This window comes from Gavia stellata, chromosome 18 (genome assembly GCF_030936135.1).
Source record: "Gavia stellata isolate bGavSte3 chromosome 18, bGavSte3.hap2, whole genome shotgun sequence".
Taxonomy (NCBI): Eukaryota; Metazoa; Chordata; class Aves; order Gaviiformes; family Gaviidae; genus Gavia; species Gavia stellata.
This window is the reverse complement of record NC_082611.1, coordinates 17415941-17443667: the sequence shown is the minus strand read 5'-3', so window position 1 is coordinate 17443667 and position 27727 is coordinate 17415941. Positions and strand designations below refer to the sequence as shown.

Below are 27727 nucleotides of genomic sequence, written 5' to 3'. Positions count from 1 at the left end.
CACCGCTGTCACCGGAGGGACAGCAGGGCTGTGAACCGCTCGTGCCTTTTCCTTCTCTGTGTTGTGAAGGAAGTTGTGGGGCAGCAGGCAGAGCGATGAAGGGCCTGTTTCAGTTTCGAACCCACCTCGCCACCGTCCAGAGCCTCCGTCAGGGCTTGCTGAGCGCGGCCACCACCACATCCTGTTGCAGAGCTCTGTAGATGCTCCACTTTTGGCAGCACTGGTGAACCATCACCCGGAGAAAGAGCATCTACCTGCTCCCTTCCCCTCGGCTGCTGCCAAACCACGCTGAGGGTTTGGTGTTTTGTTTTTAAGAAATTTATCCGCTCACTGAGTCCAACTGTTTTTTGAGCAGAGGTGGAGAGGGAAATGCCTCCACGCCTGAGAGTGCTCCCAGCTTCACCTACGTTCACAGGCGGCGCTGTGCTGTGGCCTCTCCACCAGCCCCAAAGTCATCCCCAGGAGCTGGCCCCGTCCAGGTGGGAACTTCTCAGCCCCAGGGGCTGTCTGATCACGGCAGCGATGCAAACACAGTGTCCCAGTGCCCTGGCCCGTGTCCCGGCGTGGCATCCTTTCCTCACCTCCACCTGGCCTACAGGATGCTCTAGATCCATGCCGTCACCCCCATGCGTGCCGGTCAGAGGCACTGCAAGGAGGTCTCTGCCCACAGGCAGTGTTGCCTTTGTCCAAACCCACTCCTGAGTGGGCCGTGGGCACCGTGGGGGCTTCGGTGCAGCCAAGAGGCACAGGTAACACTGGCTTTCTTTGGTCAAACCCAACCTCTTCCAAAGAGAAAGCACAAATGTTGCTTGACCAGGGAAACTTGGCAGAGTCTCTGGTCCATGGTTAGGTCCATAGTGCAAGGTTAAGGTGCTTGGGACATCCCCTTTGCAGACTCTTCCCTTCATCCTCCTGCCAGGAGATCTATGCCGAGGTTTATTTCCCCCACCAGAAAACACAAGGGCTCAGTCAGCGGCAGCAGCCCAGCCGTGCGGATGGTGGCCAGGCTGCAGGATGGAGGACCAGGCACAGCGTCTCCCAGAGCCGAGTCCCTCACGGACCCCGCTGGCTGCATCTCTCATCAAGACCCCTTCGCAGCATGTCCTACGGAGCGGGGTAAGTGTCCGAGAGGCACTGGGTGACAAAGCACCAGCCCATCCGCGCCTGCCCAGAGGGTTTCACGTGTGGCTTGGACAAGCCCTCGTAGGGGTGGGAGGTGCTGTTGTAGCTGGGTCTGAACCCACAACCTTTCCCTCCAGGAGGGAAACCCGGGTCCTTCCACTCTTCCTCGGCTTCCCAGCTCTGGTTTCAGAGGTCACAGAGGTCCGTGCTCCCCCCTGGCAGTGATGGTGGCCCCACAGCAAAGCTCTGCTCTCCACACAGGGAGCAGCAGGGCTGCGGCAGCAGCTCGCCTTGCTCTTCATCCCCCAGGCAGCAGCTTGGTCAGTTAAGATACCATAAATTAAAGGAGCTCGGTGAGCAATTCACAGTGAAATTGTCACCCTTTGATGTCATCTTGTCTCTAACTTGGAAAGTTCAATTAAGTCTTTGCATGCAGCAGTCCCCGGGTGTCTCATCTTTGCTGTGCAACCAAGAACACGGCCAAACTGCAAGGGGGTTTTGCTGCTTGCAGCAACGTTCCCCGCAGCCTTTCCTCTGCAACACAGCTGGCAAGAAAAAGCCCTTTGATGGGGGGAAAGCCTGCTCTAACGCTGGAGATTATTTGACCGTGTCCTCTGGTGCTACTTCAAAATGTGATCCCGCTGCTGGAAACCAGCAGCCGTGGGTCAGCTCGTGCAGAGGCATCTGACTGGGAGAATAAGGCAGCAGAAGACATAAAGCAGCAGAAGAAATAATGCAGCTGCTGCAATTTTTTTCTGTTTCCAGTGGAAAAATTTCAGGTGGAGCTCTAGGACTGCCCAGTGACGCTGGAGGCTGCATCCCAGGAGGATGAAGGGTGTTACCCACTCTTACGTTGAGCTGTCCGAAGGGTACAGGCCAGCCAAAGCCAATCTCTATAACCCCTCCAGAGATCCGAGGTGTTTCCAGGATGCAGCCCAGCCCATCCCGAGGCTGCCAGGATGAGTTGTCTTCTGGAAGTGCCTCTCTCCACCCTGCCTGAGAGTGGAAAGCGGCGTTCACGGCCATCCTGCACGCACGGAGCTCAGCCCCGGGTTTGCAGCTATCGCTTGGCCGGGATCAAGCAGGGACAAGTGCTCGTCCCTGCCCCACCGGCAGCCGGAGAAGCAGCGATCCAGCGATGGTTTGTGTCTGGCCTGCCTTGCTGCCCGCGTCCCCGGGGGCACCAGGATAAGAAGCTGGAGGGTGGGAGGCTGCCCGGCTGAACTGAATGGTATCTGCAAGCCCCAGGGAGGGGAGCTGGAGATTTTGATGGGAAGAACTTGGCATTAACACGTTTTTTTGCCTGCTGTGGTCCAAGAGCCCAGCCCAGGGAAAACCCTCCTATCTAAGGGTGTCCAGTCAACGCGGATGTGTTCTTCTAGCAGCTTCAATCCCACGTCCTGCCATCCCCACGTCCCTGTTAGGAGAGGGTCCGTGCCCAAAACCCATCAGTGCCTGGGAGCCACAACCACCGTGCTGGAAGGTCCCTGACCGCGTGCACAGACACGTGCTCTTCCAAACAGCCGCTACATTTTTCACAACGTGTGTCGTGTTCCAGGATTCAAACTGCCTGGCATCATCGCTGGAAAACACGGACCTAGACGTAGCTGCTTCTGCTCATCTCTGGCTCTAATTACGTACGTACGCTTTTGCTCCTGGAACTTCAACATGGACCAAAAGCAGCTTGCCGGGGGATCCAAGATGAAGGGACGGTCCTGGGATGGCCACAGCATGAAGGTGGCTGGAGACAACAGATATTTGCTGCCTCTCTGCTCTCCTTGGCCTCTCAGATCTTCCTCCTGCCGGGAGGTGGCTTTGGTTTCATACGGCAGCCGTGTCCCCCCCCCCAGACAGATCCATCACCCTGTGCTTTGGGAATCTGCTGAGGACTCGGGACTGTCCTGCCCCAGTAGCCATCACAGCAGTCGCCAGCAGCATCACAGCCACGTCGGGCTGCAGCGCTCAGCCATCGGAAATCTGTGGCCATCGCCCCGCGGGGGGCTCGTGGGCAGATTCACCGGCAGCGTCAGGGGACGCTGGTTGGCACCTCGGGCAGAGCTTTCCAGCTGGCAGGGGCCTGGGGACCCAGCTGGGCTGGGGACAGGGCTGAAGGATGCCTAGTCTGGATGGGCACCAAAGTGCGTGCTGGTCAAGAGCTCCTGGACGGCTGCAGGGACCCACATGGGGAAAACATCGGAAAATGGGCTGATCTGCAGTATTTAGGTACGTTCAAAGCTTTTTATATGAACTAATAATTGCATCGTTAACCAGGCACTGCAGGAGCGGAGAAACGCCTGCTCCAGCGCAGCTCCGTGCCCCTCAGCCCGGCTGTTGCCCTCTCCCCATCCCATCATCGCAGGGGGGTCCTCAAAGGTCTCCAGTTTGGGGTGATGTGCCTCGGTGCAGCTCGAACCCCTGCAGCACAGCACCCATCTCACCGCTGCTCTCCCTCCCCCAGACAGGGGAACGGAGAGAAACCAGCCCCACGAGACCGTCCCACCACTTCCTGGCGCGCTGGGTTTCCTCCAGCGAATCTCAGGCTCCTTTACCAACGCATCCTCGGAGCTTTTATTTGTTTCTCCTGCCAAACATCCGCCCTGAACTGATCCCGTTCGGCAGGTCAGTGAGCTGCGCACAGAAACATTTGCCAAGCCAACATCTCCAGCCATTCCCCATCACCTGGGGAGCTGAGCAGACCCTGAAGCCAGGATACAGGCTGCCACCTTTTGGCAGAACCATAAAGACTGCACGTTATTAATTTATGTTAATTAAGCAAAGAGACGAAGTATCTTCTGCGTTGTACCCAAATACAAAACTTGCAGACTTGCAGGTAACTCAGTTAGTTAAGCCCACATATGACTTTCAGATGCAGTCTTATTTTTTTTGGTCTGGATTTAATGCTAGCAGAATTTATTGCAATTACAGAGTGACCCCCTAGGCCAAACCTAACCCCTACCAGGCTTTTTTTTTTTTTCTTCCCCAAAACCCCAACCAGAATAACAGGGCCTACACAGAGCAGGAGTTAAATAGCAAGCTGTGGAGGCGAGGAGCTACGAAGGACCCCTGGGGTGAGTGCCAACAGCCCCAACACCAAATCTCACCAGGAAAAAGCAAAGATCAATCTACGGGTGATTCCAAACAGATAAAAACGAAGCTAATTTCAGAGATAAGCTCTCTTGCAGGGTACTGCTGCACCTCGCAAGCTGCAAAATGAAGGAGGATGCGTTTACTGAGCTGATCGTGCCCCCAGAACACTTTACTACGGACGTGCACTCAGCTGATTGAAAAGCGGATCCTCTCCCGGCAAACAGCTCCTGCCCTTCTCGCCTATGGGATCTCAGGACATCAGCATGAAAATTGGGAACGAGCTGCTGCCAGCCTGCCTCCATCGCCAGCGCCAGCCCCATCCGCCGGCCTCAGAGGGGACGCAGAGCTCAGGGACGGTGAGTGGTACCCACCCCGGCACCCCGCCGGGGTTTGGTGCTGGGGGTCAGCCCCAGCTTTCTGCGGTTGCAGAGCATCCCTCCGAAACCGCGGCTTCGGACCGCCAAAGGCGGCCGCGAGTTCTCCAGAAAGAAACCTTCGTGCAACGTGGACGTTGCCCAGGCTGCCCCGAACGTCTGGCCTCGGGTAACCCAAACCCCGGGTGCTGGTGGCATCTCAGTGGGTGACAGCACCCAGCCAGTGCTCCAGCTGGTCCTCTCCCCAGCAGGCCCGTACCTATAGGATATATAGTGCCCCTAATGACCTTAGAGTGCTTAAATAACAGCAGGATTAAGTGTAATGCACTGACGCGGTCCGGCGTGCCTCAGGCACTGTGCCACGCGGGCGTCCCTGCTCAGCTCCATCGCCTCAACCTGCTCCCCGCGCCTCTGGGCCCCACGCAGTGTTGGGGGATCCCCTGCGGTGAAAGGGGCTGAAGAGGGTACCAGCTGCAGCGTTGGAGACCTCGGTATTGCTGGTCCCTCCGGGTGAGCTCCGTGCTGAGCCCCTTTCCCGACGGGGGACGCGGGGGTACAGCTCTGGGTTTCAAGGTCCATCGGTCTTGGACCACCGACCGACCCAGGACCCTGCCTCGCGCTTTGGTGCAATTTTGCACCGTGCCACGGGCAAGCATATCGCTAACCTCGTCCTTTTCTACTTGAGGTACATATTGGTTTTGAAGTGGAATGAATTCAGTAAATGACATCATTAACATGGAGGCGAAAGCTGATGCTGCGGAAGGCGGAGAGGCTCTGCGCGGGCAGGGCAGTCTGGCTGCGGCTGCCTTCGAGTCTGGGCAGGCGGTAGCAGGCAAGGGGACAGAATTTGTGACAAAGGCCCCCACGAGGTCCCACGCGCGTCTCCGTCGCTCAGGGCTCAGTGCCGTGCACCGCCACACCCGCTCCTGCCAGCACCGGCGGCCGTGCCGCGCCAGCCTGCTCTGCCGGGTGCTGCTGGCGGTTGGTCACGTCGTGCCCATCGCAGGGACCTCTGCCCGACAGCTCCTGGCCCTGCCACGTGTTGGCCCAGCGACTCCGTTTCATGTGGCCGTTGCAGCAAGAGGTCTGCAGGAGCACCAAGCGGTGCCCCCCCCTTCTCCCCGTACCCCTCCGAAGCAAAACCAGCCCCACCAAAACCTTACCTCGGCTTCGTGCTGCCTTCCCCAGGTCTGCGTGGGAGCAGGAGGGCAGAGAGGGCATCCTCGTCACAGCGGGAGGATGCAGCCCCTCCGTGCCCCCGCTCAGCCCTTTATCCCCAGAGCTTTGCTTCCTCCTCGCCCGGATGCTCACGTTCGAGGTAGAAAATGGAAGTCCCTCCGGTTGGTGGCCCCGGGGGACCCACAGAGGCAATGGCACGCGGCAGCTGGGGCGATGGATGCTCCAGGCAGCACCTGGGGAAGTGGGTCCGGCTTCCCCGGCCACCGGCTGCCGCTGTTTCTAGCCCGGTGGCTTTTTCTCTCTCTGTTTGCTCCTCACCCCTTCCTGCGCCACGGGTCTCGCTCGATCTTCCTTCCTGTCAGCACAGGGCTGCCGCCTATGCAAATTGATGCACATTATATTTGTGGAAAAACAGCAGCGTGCTGTAACCACCCATAGCCTATATGACCCCCCGACAGCAGTGGCGCGGGGTCTGTCCTGCTAGGATGCTCGGTGCACGGCCGTTCCCCCGGCCACGGCCGCTTTCTCCCAGGAAAGCCACAAACCCAGGCTGACCGACGTCCAAATTGCAAGGAATTCCCCCAAAGCAGAACCACGAGCTCGCCCCGGCCTGCGAGAGCCGAGGTTTTTGCTATGTAAAAATTCTCGCTAATCAGAAAGAGTGGGGAGATCCCATGGAAGAGGCCGGTGTCGCAGCAGCTCTGCCCTTTGCTGGACCATGAAGAGCGATGTTTCCATGAGTAAATTCAAATTGTATCTTGAAAGAGCAGAATAAAGGGGCAGGAATAAACTCCCCTCCCTCCAAAGCCATTTTTCTGCCAGTGCTGAATGTTTTCTCGAATTACGAGTTTATCTCTAAGGAGGTGGATCGCATGGCACCAAGGAAGGCTGCATCCGCACCCGAGGAGCCAGAGCCGCCGGCAGCAGCGGGATCGGCAGGAGCTCCCCTCCCCAGCTCCGCTCAGGCAAGTGGGGTTGATCGTTATTTTGCGTTTTTCTTCTACAAAACCTTAAATTGTAAATCCTGTAACAGGTTTTGCAGTCCTGCAGTTCTCCGCACTTGCAGCTTCGGGGCCAAAACGTGCTGCGGTATCAGAAACCCCGGTCCTTCCCCAAGGGCTGTGTTCACCCCGGGACGGATTTCGCAAGGTGGCACGATCGCCGTGCCTGGATGGCAGTGAGCAAAAGGTATGTTTAGGGCAGGGACGTTGGCGCCGGCGCATCTCTTAGGGCTGGTGTTTGCCTGCTGGGTGGAGGAGCTAGCACCAAAGTTGGGGGGTGTGTGGTCTTTCCAATGGAAGACGGCGTAAGCGGAGGACTCGGCTCCACCTGGGCAGCTCCCAGGGCTCGCTGGGTCTGCTCAGCCCTGGTTCCAGCTGAGTGTGTCCCTCCTGCCCCGTGCAACGAAGGGGAAGGGGGGCTGTGGGGATGATGAGATCCCCCCCATGTGTCCTAAGGGAGCCCTTCCCCTCTTCATGGCCGGTTTCAGGCTTCACCCAGGGAAAGCGGCTTGCTGAGCTGTCGAAGCGCCTCGGTCTGCGCCGCGTCGGGTATGGCAGCCTGGAGAACATCAAGCAGCTGACAAGGGGCCGGCCGGAGACGCTCCACTTTGACAGCAAAGGTGTGGTGGAGGAGCACTTCTAGAAAGTCGGTGTTCCCACCGCGACCATCCGACTGCCATTCTACTTCGAGAACTTGCTCTCCGTCTTCAAGCCGCGGAAGGTCACACAGAGAGACACCTTTGTCCTGGGGAAGACAAGGTCCTGTCTTGTGAGGTCCCTTGCTCTCCAGGTCACTGTCCGGTAGGTCTCATCTGCTCCCACCATGCAGAGGCTCACTGGGGGTGAAGGAACCACCACGGCTGCAGACTGTGCCGGCTTGACCACAGCGAGTTGTAGCTGCATGATGGTCCATCAGACCTGCTTGGTGGGCTGCAAGAAACAAGTGAGAGCCCATTCCTGTTTCTGGTGCTGAGGGCTGCTCTGCAGATCCCCGAGTGTTTCTGGACACCCCAAGTCCCTGCAGTGGGGATGCTGGAGGTCAGAGGTGGGGCTGCACATCCAGGAGAAGCACGGTGCTGCTCCGGCCGTTCACGGTCTCAGCTCAGCCCTGTAGGTGCTCTCGTGGCTTGCCACGTTGATGGGTGCTCTCAGCTCTTCCTCACCGTGTGTTCAGAGGCTGGGTGCTGAAAATTCCAGTCGTACCTCCTCGGAGCTGCGCTGCACTCTGACCGGGGTCAGTCTCTCCTGTACAGCGCTGCCCGTGGGGGACACCCCCATGGATGGGATGGCGGTGGAGGACATTGGGCCTCTTCTGCTTTGCCTGCTGAAGTCCCCGGAGGAGTACATAAGCCAAGGGATCGCGCTGAGCACTGGCAAGCTCACTGAGGCAGAGTACGCCACTGTCCTCTCCCAGCAGACGGGCAAGACCGTGGACGCCAGCAAGGTAGGAAGCGTCTTTTGGTGTACGTGATGTTCTTGAGGTGGGGGAAAGCTGGCTCAGGGCCCCGCAGCCCGCCTTGAGGCGGTGGGGGGACGATCCCGGTGCCTTCCCAACAGCTAGGTGCTCCGCAGGTGCCCGCCCATGCCCGGCTGCTGCTGGCTGCGGGTGGGCACCCCGGCCTGGCAGCAGCAGAGGAGCAGCACACCCAGGCTCTCCCGTTGGTCTGGAATAGTGTGTTGGGGGTGCCTGTACGGGGGGGCTGAGCACAGCCTTTGATTCAGGCAGGGGAGGCAAGTGCTGGGGTGCCAGGTGGCAGCCTGGGTTGCTTGGGCTCTCCTAGACCCCCCCAAGCCCGTGTTTCTAGACCCCCTCAGCCACGGCTCATACCCCGGTGTAGGGAAGGGCTCCCTCGTAGCTGCTCCGGGTCTCTGCTGCTGGGGAGAGCAGGTTGCATGGCTGAGCCGGGTGCTGGCCCTAGGCAGGTTGGGGTGTTCCCTGCCAGGCAGGGCTGCAGGGCGCTCAGCGGCACTGCCCTGCCGGTGGCTGCAGCTTCGGAGGGCAGCCGGCTGGGGATAGAGCCGGAACAAGCTCCTCAGCATCCGCGCGGCACCGTTTCCCCACCACCACCCTTTCTCACGCTGCGCCTGGAGGAAGGGTGGACTCGGGGGGAACTCCTGGGTCAGCACCAAGAGGCAGTGGTGTGCTTCATCCCACCTCCCACCAGCGTGCTCTGGCAAAGGCTTTCCTCCGCCTCGCCCTCACGCTGCAGGGCTGCTGCTTCCTTTACACAACCCCAACCGAAATGAGTCGCAGAGCAGCAGAGCCCTCCTCACCAGTGGGAATAACACAGCCCTCTTCGGCTTCCCCGCATGGTTTGAGGGAAAGGCCCCAGCAGTCCCTGCCCTGTGGCAACAATGGTTCCCCCCCCCGCCCCCAATTCTTTTTTGCAGATCTCACCAGAGTAGTACGAGAAACATGGCTCTGCTGGGACCAAGGCAATGGCCACTATGTTCTGCTTCTGTACCCTGAAGCCGAGGAGGTGAGCCGCGCTGAGCCACACTGCCTTCCCACGAGCGCCCTGGTGAAAGGCTGTGACCCCACCAGAGCTGGGAAGAGCTTTGGTCCATGCGAGCGCTCCAGGGCTCTCCTGCGACTTGGTTGAGACTGTTGAGACCAGCGCGACTAGAAGAAGAGGAAAGGCTGTACAGCTGCAGGCAGGTGAGAGAAGCGCTACCTCCGCACGCTGCCTTCAGGGAGGTGTTTGTTTAGGGATGCTGGGTGTTTTCACGGCTGTAGGGTGGCGGCGGCTTGTTTTCCCAGTTATCACCTTCTTTCCTAGGCAGCTCTGAGCATGCAGCACCCCTCGGGGAGCTGCATGCATAGTACCTCTGGGCCCCGGAGGGCAGTGCCTTCTCTGCAGGTAACCCACGGCAGGCCCCCAGCCAGCACTGGCGCAGGCTCCTAAGCAAACAGACAACACTGGGGTTTCTCCCCGGACCAGGTTCAGGCACCGCAGGTGAGCCGGCGGGCAGAGCAGCACGCCTGGAGAGACGGAGTGCTGCGTTAGCACCACCCCGCTGAAAGGGGACTGCACGGTGACATCCTGCACAACATGAAAGCTGAGCCAATTCCTCAACTCAGACAGCTCTCAGCTGTGGCCCGGCCTTTGGGCTCCTAGAGCTAATTTCAATCGCTGCCCCCCTGAGTTGAGTAAAACCTTTGTAAGACTGTCCAACCTTAGGATTTAAGAGTCATTTAAAAAGCTCCTTCCCCTACACCACAGCTTAAGGTGCTGCATGGGTAAGAGCTCTGGGATGTGGCAGTCTCTGCCTGTGCTTAAAGTCAATCGCAGCACACAGAGATGCTCCAGACATCCAGCCCCCTCCTCCCCTCGTCCGAGAGAGGACCTTCGCTCCTGTGACTGCGGGAGGGAAAGGGGGTGACAGACAAGGCTGGAAGAGTAGACAAGGCAGCGAGGCACAGCAGGTGTTAAATATCTTTATGAAGTCAATCTTATTTACATGGATAGAGAATCACTTTACAGACAGTTTAATCAGGAGGCAACGCGTGCTTTATTTCAGCAAATATTAAGAAGGGCAAGACTACGACATGTCCTTGTTTAACTGGTCGATTAGTATGTGGGCTGATGGTACCTGCACGGTGTAACTAACAACAGCGGGCTACAGTAACCATGAAAATACTCACTGCAAGAGCTCGACTCCACCCAGAAGGAGTGATCCACTTCACTTGTATTCTCACATATGTAGGAACAATGACTCTTTGACCAGTCATTTATGCTACGGGTGTTGCGCTAATGTAATAAAAGACTTTGTCCCAAACTGGCAAAGGGCTTGGTGATGAACCTGTACCCATTCAGAAGCGACAGCATTTGTGTTGTAACTTTATAGTTAATTTTGGGAGGAGGGGAGGGAAACCTGAGGCAAAGTGCAGATTCCATCGCTGCACTCTGTGCAGGAAATCAGCAGGACAAAGAAACCCCGGGGCTCTGAGGAGTCCCAGCCGAAGGGAGACTTCCCACTGGGAGATGCGCAGGACAGCTAGGAGGGCTGTTGTGAAGACAGGGTTAAAACTCACTGACCCACCAAGTCTCCTGGGAGAAGATACGCGGTGCCTAGTTCACCAAGCACATCTAGCATTCAGAAGGGCACCTGAGTGAGCAGCAGCCATCTCGGACTCTGTACAGCAAACTGCTCCACTCTGTGGTGGAAGGACAATTTTTATTTCACATTTCCACTGGTTTAGATTCTAAATAATATTTCAACTTCAATTTTTACCAAATAAGCTTCCAGCAGCAGTAGGGACTGTGGAGCAACCTCGAGAGAGCGCCGCATTTTCTGCAAAGCTGGCATTTTCCTTCATTACCGTTTCCTAGGACGGTGGGTGGGTTTTGTATTGTGATGACTGTTGCTGCCTCAGTGGGTTGTAGCCCCTCCAGCTGGGATTCTCACTGTGCTGCTGCCCGACATCCTTGGCTCTCCAGAGCCCACTGCCAGAAAGATTCATCCCCGACTGCAAAGATGATCTGCTGCTGCTGGCTCTTAGTTTCCAGTGGAACGCTTCCCTGCAGTTGAAGCGAGAGGGAAGTTCAGCGTTTCCTGACTGAATCGGCAGGCAGCAGCCCCCGCAGCCTGCTTGGCGAGCACACCTCCCCACCTGACCTGCCCTCACGCTTTGTCTGCCACGCAGAACAGACCGGTCGGCAGCCTGCGGTGACAGGAAGCTGAGCCCCCGGAACCCGAGACACCAGACTCTGCCATAGATGATTTCAAGTCTGCAGCACTCCCTCACAGCAGGCCAACACCAACTCAATGGCACCCTGAGTTATAATGCTGCGCTCGTTCGTGTGACGGGGGCTTCGCTGTGCTTTACGACAAAGACTGATTCCTTCCTGGTGCTGTAAGCCCGTGGTAGGGGCGAGTCCAGCCTGAGCATACCGGCACCGGAGGCTCTGCAGGCCCACCTGCGCCTCCCGGCAAGCCTGGCCTTGCGATGGCAGCGGAACTGCCCGGTCCCAGCTTTCCCAGCTAACGGCAACGCCCTCGGTGCTTTGAATGGGTACAGCCGCTGAGTGGGTAAGGAAGCAGAGCTGCAGGAGAGGCCAGCAACCTCCCTGAAGATGTATCTAGCATTTTTGCTGCTTTTTGCTGCAGCAACAATGCAAATTAGTCCCTGGCTTTTTGCTCCAGGTCACAGGGGACAGCTAGGGCTTTTCACACCAGTGGCTGGAAGGCCTGAGGCTAAGTGAGAAGCAATGCTGTGTTTCTGCTGCTTCTACCTCCCAAGAAGTGTGAGTTCTGCTTAGTGTGGGGGAAAACCGACAATAAAACACAAGAGGCCTCCTACCTCGGATGGGGTGTCAGGAGCTAAACATTTTCTTAAGTTTGGAGAGGAATCCCTCCTTGTTCTCCTCAGCCTCAGGCCTATCCCCGCCTGCGTCAGCGCTAGCCGTGGCCCTGCCACCTGGACACAAACAGCAAAGGGCTGCAGTCAGATACATCTCCCACCAGTAGCCAGCACCCCTGACCAAGCGAGAGGGTAATTTTAGACAGGGAATGGTCAAGTCAGCTGGTTTTGCCAGCATCTTCGCGTACAGGCATCTCTGCCCGTGAGCGGTCACCCAGGGCTGCGCCTGGCAGCGAGCCACAGTACTGGACCACTTGCAGCAAAAGCACCGGAGAGCCCGGACCGCAGAAGCGGAAGAGAAGACCGTGAGCCCAGGTAAGACTGTTCCATTCCCCTCTCCCCTGCCCTCCAACTGGCGAGGGAATTCTCATGCTGCACAATCAAGTCAGGGACCCCACAGGCTTTGGAAACAAGCACTTGGAATTGACAGTCTGCCACTAAAAACAAGTTGTTAACTTGACCACAGCCAGCCATGACTTTACAGGAAAAAAAAGCTGTGGTGGTGGTCCCTGGAACAATCTCTCTTCCTGTTTCATTGTCATGTCATGACCCTGTAGAGCAAAGCACTGTGAAAGCAGACCGGGAACCTGCCTCACGTACTCCTCATGCAATGCTCTGACAAACAGTATCAAGGAGAAAATGAACTCCGGCTAGAATGAAAAAGGCTACGAGTATTTCGGGACAAGCATCCAGATAAGGAATCTTTCCAGCAGCAACAAGCATAATTTTCCTGTATAAACAGATCCTGAGAAGATGCTTGGCCCTCCAGAAGTGGCTACAGCAAGAACAAAGGAGACCTCTTTGCTAATCTGCTTTTTCTACAGTAAAACCGTCAATAACAAGACCCCCAAATCCTCCTCGAGCTTTCTTTGCACGCAGAGAACAAAGTCCAGTCCTCCCCATCCTCCCACAGCTGACTGCTGAGTTCAGACTGATGCAACGGTATGAAATACCGAGGCCTGCAGCAGAACACGCCTCCATCCACTCAGGGTATTTCTGCTTCCCAGAGCAAGGACACGCTTTCAGCAACAACCTCTCTGTACACCACAAACTACTGGCATTGTTTTTAATCTACCTTGCTGCTTAATTGTGGTAAAAACTGGCAGGCTGGCTTTTTAAAAATTAAGTTTGGAGAGCGTTTTTTTCCTTTGGCACATAAACGTCCTTAAAAAGCTGGAATGAAAGTTTTGTGCTTGGAGATCTCTCCCTTTCCCCCCACGGCTGACCTTTAATGCGTACCCTCAGCGGAAAAGATGTAACTTCTGTGTTATGAAAGCACTATAAAACATAACACTGCTAAGTATTTGGCAAATACTGCCTTCCAATATCCTGAACTTCAGCCTATATTCCTCAGGCTTTGGCACTTGTAGTAGAGAGGACCCAAGCTCCTGGGATCATTTAGCAGCTTTGAAAGACTCTCACCTTTGCCTAGCTGTACACAGTCCTAAACACCCTTTTTGGTTTCAAGCACACAAAGAAATCTAACCAGCTTTAAGTAGTTCATTGTTCCAATATGAGCAAAGAAAAAATCGCTTTCCAATAGCGAAAGACAAAGCTCTTGCCTTACTGTTCTACCGTATGTTTTGCCTTTAGCTGCTACCGGTGCCAGGTACCTCACCCCTGAAACTTAAACCACGTAATTGCTGAATCAACATTTTTGGCCTGGAACTGAAAGAGCAGCTTTACAAAGCTCCCAGCTGACTTCGCTCCCTCCATCATGCTGGACGCTGTCTACTGACTGGAGCCACGACTTGGCACCAAGGGACATTCCTATCCCAGGTTCCCCCATGTGCACAGAGAACGGCTTAGAGCAGCCTTGAGAGCAGCACTCCCCTTCAGCTTTCAAGGAGAAACATCCCCACTGCGGTCAGCAGCACAGCGGATTAGCTCACACAGAAGACTAGCCTGAATCACATTCTCTTTTTCTACCTCTGCTACTAAGACAAGTTACTTCTGGCACAGGGGCAGAAGCAGGGAGCGGAAGGCATTCATCACCACAGCGAGACTCACCACAACTTGTCAGGACCCCAGAGTATCTCAATACCTGCTCTCTATTCATGCACAGATTTGCCCACTAAGTATTCAAGTAAAGCTTTCTGGGAAGAGGCTACCTCCTTGCTTTGTGCTACAGCCCATGAACATCACACTAAACCTATTTATTTCCGATACAACATGCTTGGCAGGTTATGCTGACCTTGGCTCACCTTCCTCCCCAGGAACCCGCAGGAAGCGCTCACCTGATGCCGTATTTGTGACCCCGTTCACCGTGCCGTCCACATCTGCCTCGTCCTCGGCATAGCTCATCATTAAGGCTCTCTGGCGGTCCGTCAGCCTCCTGCAGGTTGAAGACAGAGGTGTTGGCTACGGCCGTCTTTAGCTACAGACCTCCTTAACCTTCTCTAGCAGCACGCACGAGAGGCAGCTACTGGAATTAATACACCTGGCATACACTGCAAATCCCTACGGTGCTCTTAGAACGGGCAATCTATAACCAATAAGCCTCAGTGGAAGAGATATGACCCACTGCATTTCACCAAACCACAGTGAAAAAAACCCCCAAGATTAAGTGCTAAGAACAGTGTAGAGCTGCAACAGAACACACATCTGGTGGGGAGACGTCAGGAAATGAACTCCCTTGCCAAGTGCAGCAATACAAGCTAAAAAGTTTCCTTCACCACAGGAGCAGAGGGCAGCCAAGGAGTCTGAAAAGCAACAGCCAAGGACTTCAGTTCTTTACGCTGTAGGTGTGAGAGCACAGACGCGTTATGAGCCAGAACACTGAATTTATGTAACTGGGATCCAGACAGAGTCACAGACAGCCAGGCAGGTGAAGAATGACTTATATATTTCCAGGGTTTAGGATTTTTAAAGCTGGGTTGCCAAATGGTACTATTAAAAAAAAAAAAAGTCTACCTCACATTAGAATTGAAAGCAGAGTGAGAAATTAATGATCTTGATAAAGCAGTACGCAATTTTCACAAAATCTTTCTGAACAACGTTTTTTGCAAGAAGTTCAAGATTTCACAAAAACTTGCATTAGCTCTACTTACTGAGGAACTTTTATCTTTATGTGAATGTAGTGGTCTCCATAGCCGTAGCTGTTAACCTTGGGAATGCCTTTCCCACTCATCCGAATTCTCTGGTCTGGCTGAATACCAGGGGGTATCTATGAACACAGAAGGGTCACGTTTATTACTCTAGTTTAACCATTTATGTAGTAATTATATTACATGTCTACAATAATTAACTACTTCTCCAGCAAGCTTCAAAGTAGGATGGGAGAGATCTGGTACGCTCACACATCTGGACACATGCAGAAGCTGAGTCAGTAATGATGGAAAAGCTTTTGAAGGAACGAGTGAAGAACCTCGCACAGTCTGCAGACCTTGGAGGGGATCTGTCCAGCCACCCACCTGGCCCTTCCTTTCCCTGTCCCTACACAGCGATAGGAAGGGAGGTGTGACCAAGCAGGTCACAAACTACCTGACACTCAATCCTGAAGCAGTGTGAAACTCTGGACTGGCTGACTTAGGAGATTTGCACCATCTCTGCAGCAAAGGAGAAGTCTCCGCTGCCCCACATCCATTTATGCCCAAGCTCTTCCACATAACGGTACTTACTGTGATATTGATTGTCTCGTACAAGCCTTGACATCTGGCTGTGCCTCCCAGAACAGCCTGTGCTATTGAAATAAGGAGGTCCGAATGGATATCTGCTCCATTTCTTCTGAACACAGAACTTTTTTGAACCTAAAAAGCAGGCAGTGAGCACAGAAGTGAGCACAAATAGAAGTGAGCACACCACCACGAAGTTCTCAATGTAAATGGCTTTGAAAGTTCTCATAATAAAACCTGCCAGAAAGCTGTAGTCAGACCCTTTACCATCCACAAACTGCACAGCTAAGTCCAAGTTGATGTTCAGTCTTTTAGAAAAACACAGATCTTGACATAACTGTAATTAGCCAGAGGCTTAGGAGGATGCCTGCTTCCTGTCTCAGCAACTCCCTCCCCTAATCCTGTTTGTTAATTATCAGTGTCAGTATGATTCTGCAGAGACAGAAAAGACACCGCCTTATCCAGTACCTGAAGGGGGAAAGGCAGAAGAGAAGAGGGGGGGGGAAAGGCAGAAGAGAAGAGGGGGGGGGGAAAGGCAGAAGAGAAGAGGGGGGGGGGAAGGCAGAAGAGAAGAGGGGGGGGGAAAGGCAGAAGAGAAGAGGGGGGGGGAAAGGCAGAAGAGAAGAGGGGGGGGGGAAAGGCAGAAGAGAAGAGGGGGGGGGAAAGGCAGAAGAGAAGAGGGGGGGGGAAAGGCAGAAGAGAAGAGGGGGGGGGAAAGGCAGAAGAGAAGAGGGGGGGGGAAAGGCAGAAGAGAAGGGGGGGGGAAAGGCAGAAGAGAAGAGGGGGGGGGAAAGGCAGAAGAGAAGAGGGGGGGGGAAGGCAGAAGAGAAGGGGGGGGAAGGCAGAAGAGAAGGGGGGGGAAAGGCAGAAGAGAAGGGGGGGAAAGGCAGAAGAGAAGAGGGGGGGGAAAGGCAGAAGAGAAGGGGGGGGGGAAAGGCAGAAGAGAAGGGGGGGGAAAGGCAGAAGAGAAGAGGGGGGGGGAAAGGCAGAAGAGAAGAGGGGGGGGAAAGGCAGAAGAGAAGAGGGGGGGGAAAGGCAGAAGAGAAGAGGGGGGGGAAAGGCAGAAGAGAAGAGGGGGGGGAAAGGCAGAAGAGAAGAGGGGGGAAAGGCAGAAGAGAAGGGGGTGGAAAGGCAGAAGAGAAGAGGGGGGGGGAAAGGCAGAAGAGAAGGGGGGGGAAAGGCAGAAGAGAAGGGGGGGGAAAGGCAGAAGAGAAGGGGGGGGAAAGGCAGAAGAGAAGGGGGGGAAAGGCAGAAGAGAAGAGGGGGGGGAAAGGCAGAAGAGAAGAGGGGGGGGAAAGGCAGAAGAGAAGGGGGGGGGGAAGGCAGAAGAGAAGAGGGGGGGAAAGGCAGAAGAGAAGAGGGGGGGAAGGCAGAAGAGAAGAGGGGGGGAAAGGCAGAAGAGAAGGGGGGGGAAAGGCAGAAGAGAAGGGGGGGGAAAGGCAGAAGAGAAGAGGGGGGGGAAAGGCAGAAGAGAAGAGGGGGGGGAAGGCAGAAGAGAAGAGGGGGGGAAGGCAGAAGAGAAGAGGGGGGGGAAGGCAGAAGAGAAGAGGGGGGGGAAGGCAGAAGAGAAGGGGGGGGAAGGCAGAAGAGAAGAGGGGGGGGGAAAGGCAGAAGAGAAGAGGGGGGGGGAAAGGCAGAAGAGAAGAGGGGGGGGAAAGGCAGAAGAGAAGAGGGGGGGGGAAAGGCAGAAGAGAAGAGGGGGGGGGAAAGGCAGAAGAGAAGAGGGGGGGAAAGGACCTTTGCAGTGGCCTCACAAGCTGGAAGAGAATTAAAACCTCCTGCACCACAAAAAAAGGTGCTGAAGAATAAGTCTTCTCCTTGACAGAGATGCATATGACAGGATACCTACAGGAGAAGAGGGCCCTAGCTGCAAAACACATGCAAAGTGGCACTTAACGTGTATCTGCAAAAGGAGACTGGACCAGGCAGCCTCTCACGGGCATTCCCGCAGCGTTCCCACCGCTGCAAGCAGACAGCTCCTTCACATTTCCAAGTCAAAGACTCAAGGCATCTAGAACCTACTCTGCACTTTGATGCACGCTACTGTACGGGCCTCATCCTGGAACAAGCAACGCAATTCTTCATGAGCAGACTTAACGTTACACCACTTGGTACAATGCAGATCTTCTGCTATCTCGGAAAGTTCACGGGGATCATGTTACCTCAGCTGTTTCAAAGGATCACTGGCTCTTCCTCCTCCAGCCCCCATTCAGTCAGTCAGACTTCCCAGGCAGTTGCAAAGGGAACAAGCAACCAACTTAAATAGCAACAAGATAACAACAGCCAACGAGATAACGATGCGTACCCTGAACGTAATGAAAATTTCTTTCTTCCCCACAGGCATCCGAACTGTCTGCCCATCCTCAACGCCTGCAATCAGAAAAAAAAAAAGGGAACGTTACCTTGCGTTATAATCCACGTGTCCCTTGGATACCTACACCTCTTGCCATCCCCAAAAGCCTGCCACCACAGCAGCACCCGCACATCCAGGAGCACGAGGCACAAGACCTACCAGCGGGCAGCACAGCAACACTCTCCACAGGAGCCCAGGAGCTGTGGCTGAAGGAAGGAGATGTCAGCACATGTTTATACCTCTGAGGCGATCACTGCGCTCCAAGCAGGCTCGCCGCTTCAATCCCTTACAGAATTCTTTGGGAAATGCATCAGACTATGGAAGACTGGGCAGCCTCCACAAGCTGCAGAAAAATTACAGGCTGCTCACCCAGGGCGGTCTTGAAGAAGCAAGTCTTCAGCCCCACCACTCATTTTATCCTCTCTGGTGAGGAAGGCTGTCAGCACGCTTTTCTGAGCCAAGCTAAAGCTTTCAGGATTCCCACCCTCCCTGCAAGCTTCATCAAGGACAAACGAAAGACCCAAGGCAACAAAACCTTTTGAGAGTCTCACTCTTCGAAAGCTCTCTAGAAGGATCCATGCAAGAACCAAAACCTCAGCTCAGGAAGGGCAAAGCAAACATTTATACCCATGGCCAGAAAATTCATCTCATCACTAGCGTTTTCAATTGCCAAGCTATCAACCTGCTTTGTTCTTACAACTGCTCCGCAGCAAAACTTCTTACGTTGCTCTCACATTCGTACCTGGCAGGGACCAGCCTTGCTGCCGGCCGAGTGGAAGCAGATAATTACAGTTATTTAACAGTTATTTAACAGCTGTACATGAGTACAACACTAACCAGCTGGCACAGGAACCATCACTGTCTTCTTTTGTTTGGTTTGCCCCGTTCCTCGACATACTACGCATGGTGTTGTTATGATGGAACCACGACCACCGCATCGTCGGCACGTAGATCGCATTACAAAAGGGCCGGTATTTATCGTCTCCTAGGGAAGAAAATACAGCTCGTACAAATATTTGGTACCGAGATGGTGCTTTTCACTTCCACAAAACGCTGCCAGTGACCGGCCCAGCACATTTGAGTCCCTCTAATTGCACGTGCAACCTGACAGCAATACCCTTTAGCAAGGAGCAGAACAGAAAACTGGCTCAGAAATCCCAAGAGAGTGCTGCTTGCGGGAAGCTGGATCAGATTCAATTGCCGTTGCATTCTGATTTCCACTGAAAACCATCACTACTATGACCAAGCATCTCATGGCGAGGGGAAGGGAAACACACCACCTTCCATCTCTAGGCTTTAATGTGCAAGCAGGAACAAAGCTTCTTACAGTGCTATTTCACAAGGAACTACAAACATCTGTATTTTGAGGAATCCAAGGACAATCCACTTGTATGAATTATTGCCAGTGTCCAGGAAAACATTATGGAGACTAAGCTATGGTCCGAACTGTGAAAGCCACCCACCAGACTGAAGTGCATGAGGCAATGGTGGGAAGAGCTTGCAGTCTCCTCTGACAAACTACAACTGTTCTGTGCAGAAAGGTGCTCTGGTCACAGACTGACTGTCAGTACCCATTTTGATGCGTGGAAATTGAAAGCCTGAAGCTCAATCACAGAATGGTTTGGGTTGGGAGGGACCTTTCAAGGCCATCTAGTCCAACCCCCTGCCATCAGCAGGGACATCTTCAACCAGACCAGGTTGCTCAGAGCCCCGTCCAGCCTGACCTTGAATGCTTCCAGGGACAGGGCATCTACCACCTCCGGGCAACCTGTGCCAGTGTTTCACCACCCTCAGCGTAACAAATTTCTTCCTTGTATCTAGTCTACATCTACCATCTTTCAGGAGAAGGGACAATGGTTTTCAACTATTGCAACAGGCCCTGCTAAAAAGTCTGTCCCCATCTTTCTTATAAGCCCCTTTAAGCACAGAAAGGCCACAATAAGGTCTCCCTGGAGCCATCTCTTCTCCAGGCTGAACAACCCCAACTCTCTCAGCCTTTCCCCACAGGAGAGGTGTTCATTTCTTTATTTACTGTAAGCAGCATGCACCTTCTCATTTCATGATTACCCTTAGGCTATCATCACCTTCCTCCTCCCTCCACCCCTCCATTCAAAGTATCCCATTTAATGCCCAAGTAATTTCAGAATTGTTACATTACATAAATGTGGTTAAGTAATTTCAGAACTGTTACACTATATAAATATAGTTTGCTGGATGTACTGATCAGCTGATCTAGCCCTGATCAGCTTTTAGCTGGGCACAGCACTTCTTTAATACGAAGAAAATCTTCCTAGTGCCTATTAACATCGAGTCCCCATTAACTCGGCTTCACCCAAGATACGCTGATGACCCTAGTGAGAATTTTTCACTGCGGAAGGGACTGACTTGCCCCAACAAGGAAAAGCAGAGCAGAACCTGCGTCTTGAAAAGCACTTACCATGCCAGTGCCATTGCAGTAGTGACAGCGCTGGGCTTTGGTACCAGGTTCATGTCCTTTACCATTGCATCGCTCACAGGAGTCGTTAATGTTCACCACAATCTCCTTGTTAACACCTTTTGCAGCTTGGCTGAACGTCAGTTCCATGATATACTGTACGGGAAACACAGACGTGAATCTACAGCTGACGTGCGATGGGGTCTTAAGCAGACTGAAATATCAAACAATGCTTAAAATACATCCAGGTAATAGATGGGGGGGAAGAAATGGATGGATGCACAACTCATTCAGAAGGGTTTGCCTCACTTGAGGAAGCAGTATCTGTCTCGTATAAATAAAAATGGGTACAAAAGGATAGCAAACATTACAGGAATGATGATTACACCAGTCTGATGAGCAGTTGTGTAGCAGAAATGAGATTTAAAAATAGAAAAGGAGGAAGGTAAAATACAGATCAAGTGTTTTTCTGCTCTCTGGAAAACTCTTAATATTTCTAAAGGTTTTGTTTAATGGGAATGCAGCAACAGGTGAGGGTGAAGGCTTTTAATCCCAATGACAGTATCTGCTCTTCCTCAATAAACTCTTTACTTACCAAGGGAAGTCATCAGCAAAGATGACTGCACAAAATAGGAAATTCTGTTTATAATAAAAAGGTTGGTTTTAGTAAAGCCAGAAGTAGCGAATACCAAGCATTTCTGAAGAGAGCACATGAACCAACACCATCAATACTTAAAAGAGCGTTTAGCTGCAGTACAAAGGAACAAGACATAGCTTTTGTTTTATTATGGGCTCCACTGCAAAGTTAAGCCAATTAAGTTGCAAAATTAAGCCAATTAAGCAGTCAACCTAATGCTGGAAGGCTTGGTTTATAGTTAAAAGGTATTTTGTGGTTTTTAGCATTACAGATCAAAGCAGACACATGTAAATCAACGTAGAGCAGAAAAGATGCCTCTACAACGATGGAATTGTTTGGCAGCACCCACGGGTGTCAGTAAACACCAGATGAAGTAGCTGAAGTCCAGAAAAAATATTCTGTCTGGAGATGTGGAGACTGTATCTACACAGCCTATCAAAAATACGTGACTCTCCACCCATACAATGGGACACTCATGTGCTGAGATTCCCAGAAACAAATTCCTTGCTTAAACTCACTCCCGGAGCAATCTGTGACAGACTAGTGTCCCTCTCCAGCTTCTGAGTTTTTCATTTCTCATTTTCATTTCATTACTCAGAAAATAAATGCACTTCATACCTCCTGCGGCTGGTCAAAGACATTCTGAAAGTCGCCGAAAGGGGACCCTGAAAACTCTCCGAAGATTTTTCTGAAAAGCTCTTCCGGATCAATCGATGGACCACTGCTCCAGTACTGCCGCCCAGCACCGGCACCCGCTGCGCCAGGATCAAAACTAGCCGTGCCGTACGCATCATATTGTTTCCGCTTCACTTCATCACTTAATACCTTTGAGGCAAAAGAACGATGCCATCAGGACACTGTGCAGCTCCCAAGCAACTGGACAGCCTGCATCTGCAGAGCGGCATCTTTCTGGAGAATTCAAGGCTCCTGGTATTTCTGCCACAAGCCCAAGTTCTCAAAGCTTATTGTCACCATCCCAGCTCTCAGCAGCATATGAATTACTGAAAAGCCGTTTCTTCCATGGTAGCTCTCAGCTTGTCATCAGGAAAAGGGCAAGATCTTACTCATTTATAATAAGCAAGCATATCTTATATTATACATTCAATCATTCATACATTGGGTGAAAGCTAGTGGTAAGGGTGCTGGGGTAAATCTGAAAACCCACGAGAGCAAAACCCAGCATAAGAAGATTTCTGAACAAGCTGAAGAGCAGGAAGAAACGGGGCTGAGGGAGCAGAGCGGAAGGTACCTTTGTCTCAAAAAGCTAATAGCTGCTCACAGGTTTTTTTGTTTATTTAAGCTGACCAATAACTCCACTGCAGTGACCACTGCATCTGTGCCAGTCACTCACTGCTAAGAAAGAGCACAAATTGAAAGAGCCCAAAACATTCCCGCTAAATCAGATATTTGGGCTAAGTAATTTCCTGGGGACACTGCTGGGACAGAGCCACTCAAGCCTGAAGTAAAAGACATTAAAAAATAGCCACGGTTTTACAGGAAAACGCACACAAGAAATGTTTCCCCCCATCTACCCTCCAATGTCTCCTCCTTTTCACGACAATAAAATCCTGCATATTACCTCGTAGGCTTCTGCCAGCTGAGAGAACTTCTCTTTAGCTTTAGGGTCATCCTTATTCGTATCAGGGTGGTATTTCTTTGCCAGCTAAACAATGAAAATTGAATTATTAGAGACAGACAGAAGTAATTTACTTTAGCATATCTCACATGCCAGGAAAAACACACTAGGCAAGGCTTGGCACTTGCTATCTGTATTTTAGGGAACTACAAGCCTTTGTTTTCCGTTATCATCCCAATATAAGGAACTACAGAAGCTGCTCCTGGACCTCTCAGCAATCCCCCAGGACCTTTTGGAAAGAGACCCAAGATGACAGCACAGGAGGACCACGCTTTCAAAGAGACCCCCAAACCGACGTGCTGAGCGTTCCCACCGCTACCTCCCCTTGTCTTCAGAGGGTCCAAACACCGGGATCTCAAAGCCGTTTTTATTCCTTCCCATACAAGAGAGGCTGCGGGCGGCTGTGACTCCTCTCTCTGGCTACGGGCCCTCGGACACGGCCTGCCCCGGTGGGCTCCCCCCCGGCAGGGCCCGCGGTCGGACGTGCCTGGTAGTAGGCCTTCTTGATCTCCTTCTGGGTGGCGGTGCGGGGCACCCCCAGCACCTGGTAATAGTCCTCCTTGGCGTGGGCCGCGGCGCTGCTGTGGAAGGAGGCGGCGGCGGCGGCAGCGCGCTTCGTCCCTGCGGGAGAGGAGGGCAGAGGGGCCGGGCTGAGGGCCGGGACGGCGCCGCGAAGGGCAGGAGGCGGGACAAGGCCGGGGGAAGGGGCCCGGGCCCGCCCGGCCCCGGCAGAACAGCCCGCGGCTCGCCGCCCCCCGCCCCGGCCCGCTGAGGCCCCGCCGCCGCCGCCGCCCCCGGCCCCGCTCACCCGCGGCGCAGAGCCCGGCGCACAGCGGCAGGAGGCGGCGGGCGGCGCGAGCCGAGGCGGCGGCGGGCGGCGGCGGGACGCTGAGCCCCCGGACGAGCCAGAGGAGCGGCAGCCGCCCCTCCCCCGGCCCGCGGCTCCTGGCGGCGGCGACGGCGGCGGCCGCCCCGAGCCAACGCGAGGAGCTCCCGGCCGCCATCTTGGCCCGCGCGCAGCGCTGCGCCTGCGCCACCGGCGACACGCGACGGCACCGCGCCGCGCAGGCGGAGGAGGACGCAGCAGCGCGCTTGCGCAGTAGCCCCGCGCCGCTCCCGGGCCCTCGCAGCTGCGCATGCGCGCCGCCGCTGCCGGGCGCGGCTGCCGTCGAGCGGCGGCGTCACCCCGGGCCCGGCTGTGGCGGCCCGCGACGGCGGCGGGGCCGGGGCCGCTGGGGGTGGCCGTGGTGTTCTGCCTGCCGGGGAGGGGAACCCCAGCAGAGCCCCGGCGTGGCGGCCCTGGCGGGGGAGCTCCGGGAGGGCCCCTGCGAGCGGTGCCCGGGGTGACTGTGCCAGGCGAGGGGCAGCGGGAGCTCCGTGCTGAGGAGGCCCGGGGAGGGAGCGGCGGGCGGCACCCTGGGCGGGGGGAGCCAGGCCCCGCACCCCCCTGCGACACCCTCCTGCGGAAGGGCCGAGGCCGCCCGGCCTGGGGAAGCAGCCACCCCGCAGCCGGGTTGGCGGCTCGGTGCTCCGTGCTTGGGGCCTTCTGCTCCCTCCCGAGGGCTGTTCTCCGGCCTTGGCGGATGAAACGTGATCAGAGAACGGAAATAAAGGCTCTCCCCATCCCAGCACGGCTGCGCTAGCACACCGCCTGCGCTGAGGGCAGGAGCTTTTCTCTAGAGAGGAGGATAAGTCAGGCCAAGCGCAGTTCTCTCCTGCCTTCCTTACCAGGGTGGGCGCTTTCAAGCGCTCGTCAAGCGCAGAGGTTCGGCTCCGCGGCGCGTGGGAGGCCGTGGCAGCACGGCTGAGCGGCGAGGGCGATGTGTCGGGGCCTGTCTGCTCTGGCCGCACGCACACGAGTGTCACAACCCGGGCGGTGGGGAGGGAGACCTCGGCTCCACCGGGCATGGGTGATGCCGCGGCCAGGCCCGGAGAGCTCGGTGGGCCCGGATCCAGCCCTCTTTTCTCTTCCCCTCTGCGGCAGCTGTCTCTACACAAAGGTTTCTGTTCACCGCCGGCTGCGGGGCTGGGGAGGGGACAAGGACGCTGAGCCCACCGGACTGGAAACCTCCCGCTGTCCCCATCCTCTCTGCCCGGAACCCGAAGGAACAGCTGCCCTTCACTCCGGCGGGACATTTGGGTGACAGCGGGGGGGGTCGCAGCCCCGGGTGCCCGTGGGCGGGTGGCTTTCGGTCTGGCGATCCCGAATCCCTGCGGGAGGCAGGGAAGGGGCTGCACCCCCTGGGACGGTGGCCCCCGGGATGGCTCCAACGCCGGGACTGAGCCCCACGGGCAGGAGGCTCTGAGGAGGGTCCCGGGGAGCTGCTGCACCGGGGCGGGGGTCTCTGCCCGCTCACGGTGCCCTCGCCGGGGCGGGCACGTCCCTGCGCTGGGGACAGCCGGGGGCACGGGGCACCCGTGGGGCGAGGGGTCCGGAACGGGCGTGTCCACGGCGGAGGGGCGGGGCTAAAGAAGGGCGTGTCCCGGGGCGGGGCCGCGGGGGAGGGCGGGGCCGACGGCGGCCCCGGGGCGGGCGGAGCGGCGCGGCTGGTGCTCGGCGCGGCTCGGTGCAGCCGGAGCACCATGAACCGCTTCAAGGCATCCAAATTCCGGCACACCGAGGCCCGGCTGCCCCGCAGGGAGGTGAGCGCCGCGGGTCGCTCCCCGCCGTCCGGTACCGGGGGAGCGCGGGGGCGACGGGGCCGGGGCAGGGGCGGGGCGGCCCCGGTGGGGCGCGGCCCCGGGCCCCGCTGCTGCGGCACCGCCGGTATGGCGGGGCCGTGCCCAGGTCCCCCGCCCGGTGCCCGGCCACGGTGCGGCAGCATCGTCTGGGCAGCCCCTCCTTGGCACCCACCACTTCCCGCCCGGGTGTCCTCGGAGTCTCCCTGGCACGGGGTGCTCTGCAGCCGGGTGCCGGCGGGGACCCCCAGCCCTCTCCCGGGGCGGTGCAGCCCCTCCGGCCGGGAGCTGCTCCGGTTCGTGCTGCCTGCTGTCCCAGCTCGGCTTGGTACCTCGCCCGTGCTTGGTCCTCCCCGGGCAGCGCCGGCTCCCCTGTGCCAGCCGGGGAAGTGTGCACCCTGAGCGTGAAATGCTGGGCCCTGCTCCCACCACCCCGCTTCCGCAGGCAAAGAGGAAGCGCTGGGGCCCCGCGGGACGGTGCTGAGCTCCGTCACCCTGCCCGCGAGCTGCAGAGCTCGGCACCACCGAGGCTGGGTGGGTCTGGTGGGTCTCACCAGGCAGCATGGAGCCAGGTGGTGCCAAGCTCCGGCCTCTGCCCCACGAATAACCAGCCCCAGCCGTGCCGAGCGTCGTGATCCATCTTGGCTCGTGAAGAGATACTGAGTCAGGGGTGGGTTGTGCTGGGGGAGCCACATCGGGGAGCGTTGTCAGGACACGGAGCCATTCCAGGGGCTCCCCGAGCCGGACACCCTTTGCCCAGCATCTCCACAGCATCGTGGCCGTGATCGAGGCTGCCACCGCTCTGCTGCGGTGGAGGCGGGTGGTGGGATCCTGCCCGGGTGGTTCCCAGCCTTTGGGGCAGACAGGAGCTGGCACAGCTGGAGCAGAGGCCCTGCCACGGATGGTCCCACGTGGGGAAGGGACAACGTGGGCCAGTTGCGTGGCACAGGCTGCTCTGGTTACCAGTCGTGCTGGGGTGGCACGCAGGTGCGGGAAGCTGGTACCCTTCAACATAGGCCATGTGAGCAGAAGCGGAGGGCTCAGGCTGGACGAGTGATGCTGCTAAAAATCATTGCATCCTGCTGCTTTTGAAATGAATTTGGGGGCCCCCCAGGGCCACCAAAACATTTGTCTCCCAGTCGTTGGACTTCAGCACTCTCCTTCCCTGTAACTTCCCGGCCAAGCCATCCTTGCGCCAGGCTGGCCCGTCCTGCGCTCGCACGCCTCTGAAGACCTGGCCAGCACCCGAAACATTCCCCCGGAGCTTCAACTGTAGGAGGGGACAGGGTGGCCCCTGCCATTGTGCCCAGCCGCGAGCATCCCACCATCCCCGTGGCGTGCCAGCCTCGGTGCATCTGCAGAGCAGGTGGCAGGTCACCGAAATCTCAGCCGGCCGAGCGTTTGGCTCTGAACCTCAGGGTGCAGGTGAGCTGCTGCCAACAGCCAGCCCAGGGAGCGTGTGCGTCTGTGTGGTGTGGGTGCTGGGACGCCTGGCCGTGGGGGGGTTATGGCATCCTCTAGGCAGGGATGTCCCTGTCACCACTACCCTGGTGTTGGTTCCCAGGGTGGGGGAGCTCTGTGGGACACCGAGGGACAGCGTGCTCTCGCCCCGATGTGCAGGGAGGCGTCTGCTCTGCCTCCGGCAGCCCACACCGGGCTTGGCACACGGGAAGTGGCCTTTCTGAGAGGCATTTCCCATCCAGGCGTGAAACATGTCCCTGGGAAGCGAGGCCACGTCACCCAACTCTGCGGGGCAGGAGGTGGGAGATGGACGTCTTGTCTCCAAACCCATCTCGGGTGTCACAGTGGGAAACGCTGTTCCTGTCTCCGGCCGAGCAGAGCAGCTTGTTTACAGAGGCGAAGGCAGACACTTGAGCTGGCCGGATCAGGAAGCGCAGTGTAAACACGAAGGATCACATCTGAGTCGCTTCTCCCCTTCAGGCAGCGTCTGCAGGGCTCTTCCAGCAGATGCGCCCTGAAAGCTTGCGGTTCGTTTTAGGGACGTAGCCAGGATGGTACCATATGCTTTACTGGCCACCCTGGCATGCTGCGGAAAGGATCGCTTCTCCGAGGGCTCCCGCCTGCGTGCGGGGACGTTGTGGGGCCGAGATGGACTAGCTCAGCAGTCCCTCTGCGAAACCTTGCTGCAGGGGTCCTGTGTGGTACCCCTAGATGCTGGGAGCCAGGTGTGGCTAGTGACTCCCCTCACCGAGGGACCAGTGCAGGGTGACGGGGCGCAGATTGTG

At 56.1% G+C, this 27727-nt stretch overlaps 3 protein-coding genes across 3 annotated transcripts in view; 2 read left to right on the top strand and 1 right to left on the bottom strand.

Annotated features, from left to right (window-relative positions):
- Positions 1-4451: 4451 nt before the first annotated feature.
- Positions 4452-9289, top strand: NMRAL1 (NmrA like redox sensor 1). Its single transcript, XM_059826611.1, is given in 5 exon segments — positions 4452-4565; positions 4639-4752; positions 7263-7527; positions 8017-8207; positions 9155-9289. Coding segments are annotated over 5 exon segments (819 nt in total).
- A 1958-nt stretch (positions 9290-11247) lies between these two features.
- DNAJA3 (DnaJ heat shock protein family (Hsp40) member A3) lies at positions 11248-24710 on the bottom strand. Its single transcript, XM_059826610.1, has 13 exons — positions 24531-24710; positions 23611-23932; positions 23290-23423; positions 22746-22829; positions 21785-21991; positions 20533-20685; positions 18933-19080; positions 18048-18112; positions 15749-15877; positions 15179-15294; positions 14366-14463; positions 12069-12185; positions 11248-11286 (listed from the first exon to the last, which is right to left on the bottom strand). Exons 1-12 carry the CDS (start codon positions 24708-24710, stop codon positions 12082-12084), a joined length of 1740 nt encoding a protein of 579 aa, XP_059682593.1. The 3' UTR covers positions 11248-11286; positions 12069-12081.
- Positions 24711-25385: 675 nt separating this feature from the next.
- LOC132318581 (mitochondrial import inner membrane translocase subunit TIM16-like) overlaps positions 25386-27727 on the top strand; it is a 42889-nt gene continuing 40547 nt past the window's right edge. Inside the window, exon 1 of the mRNA XM_059826258.1 lies at positions 25386-25445. Coding sequence (XP_059682241.1) covers positions 25386-25445 — 60 coding nt within the window. The remainder of the gene's footprint in view (positions 25446-27727) is intronic.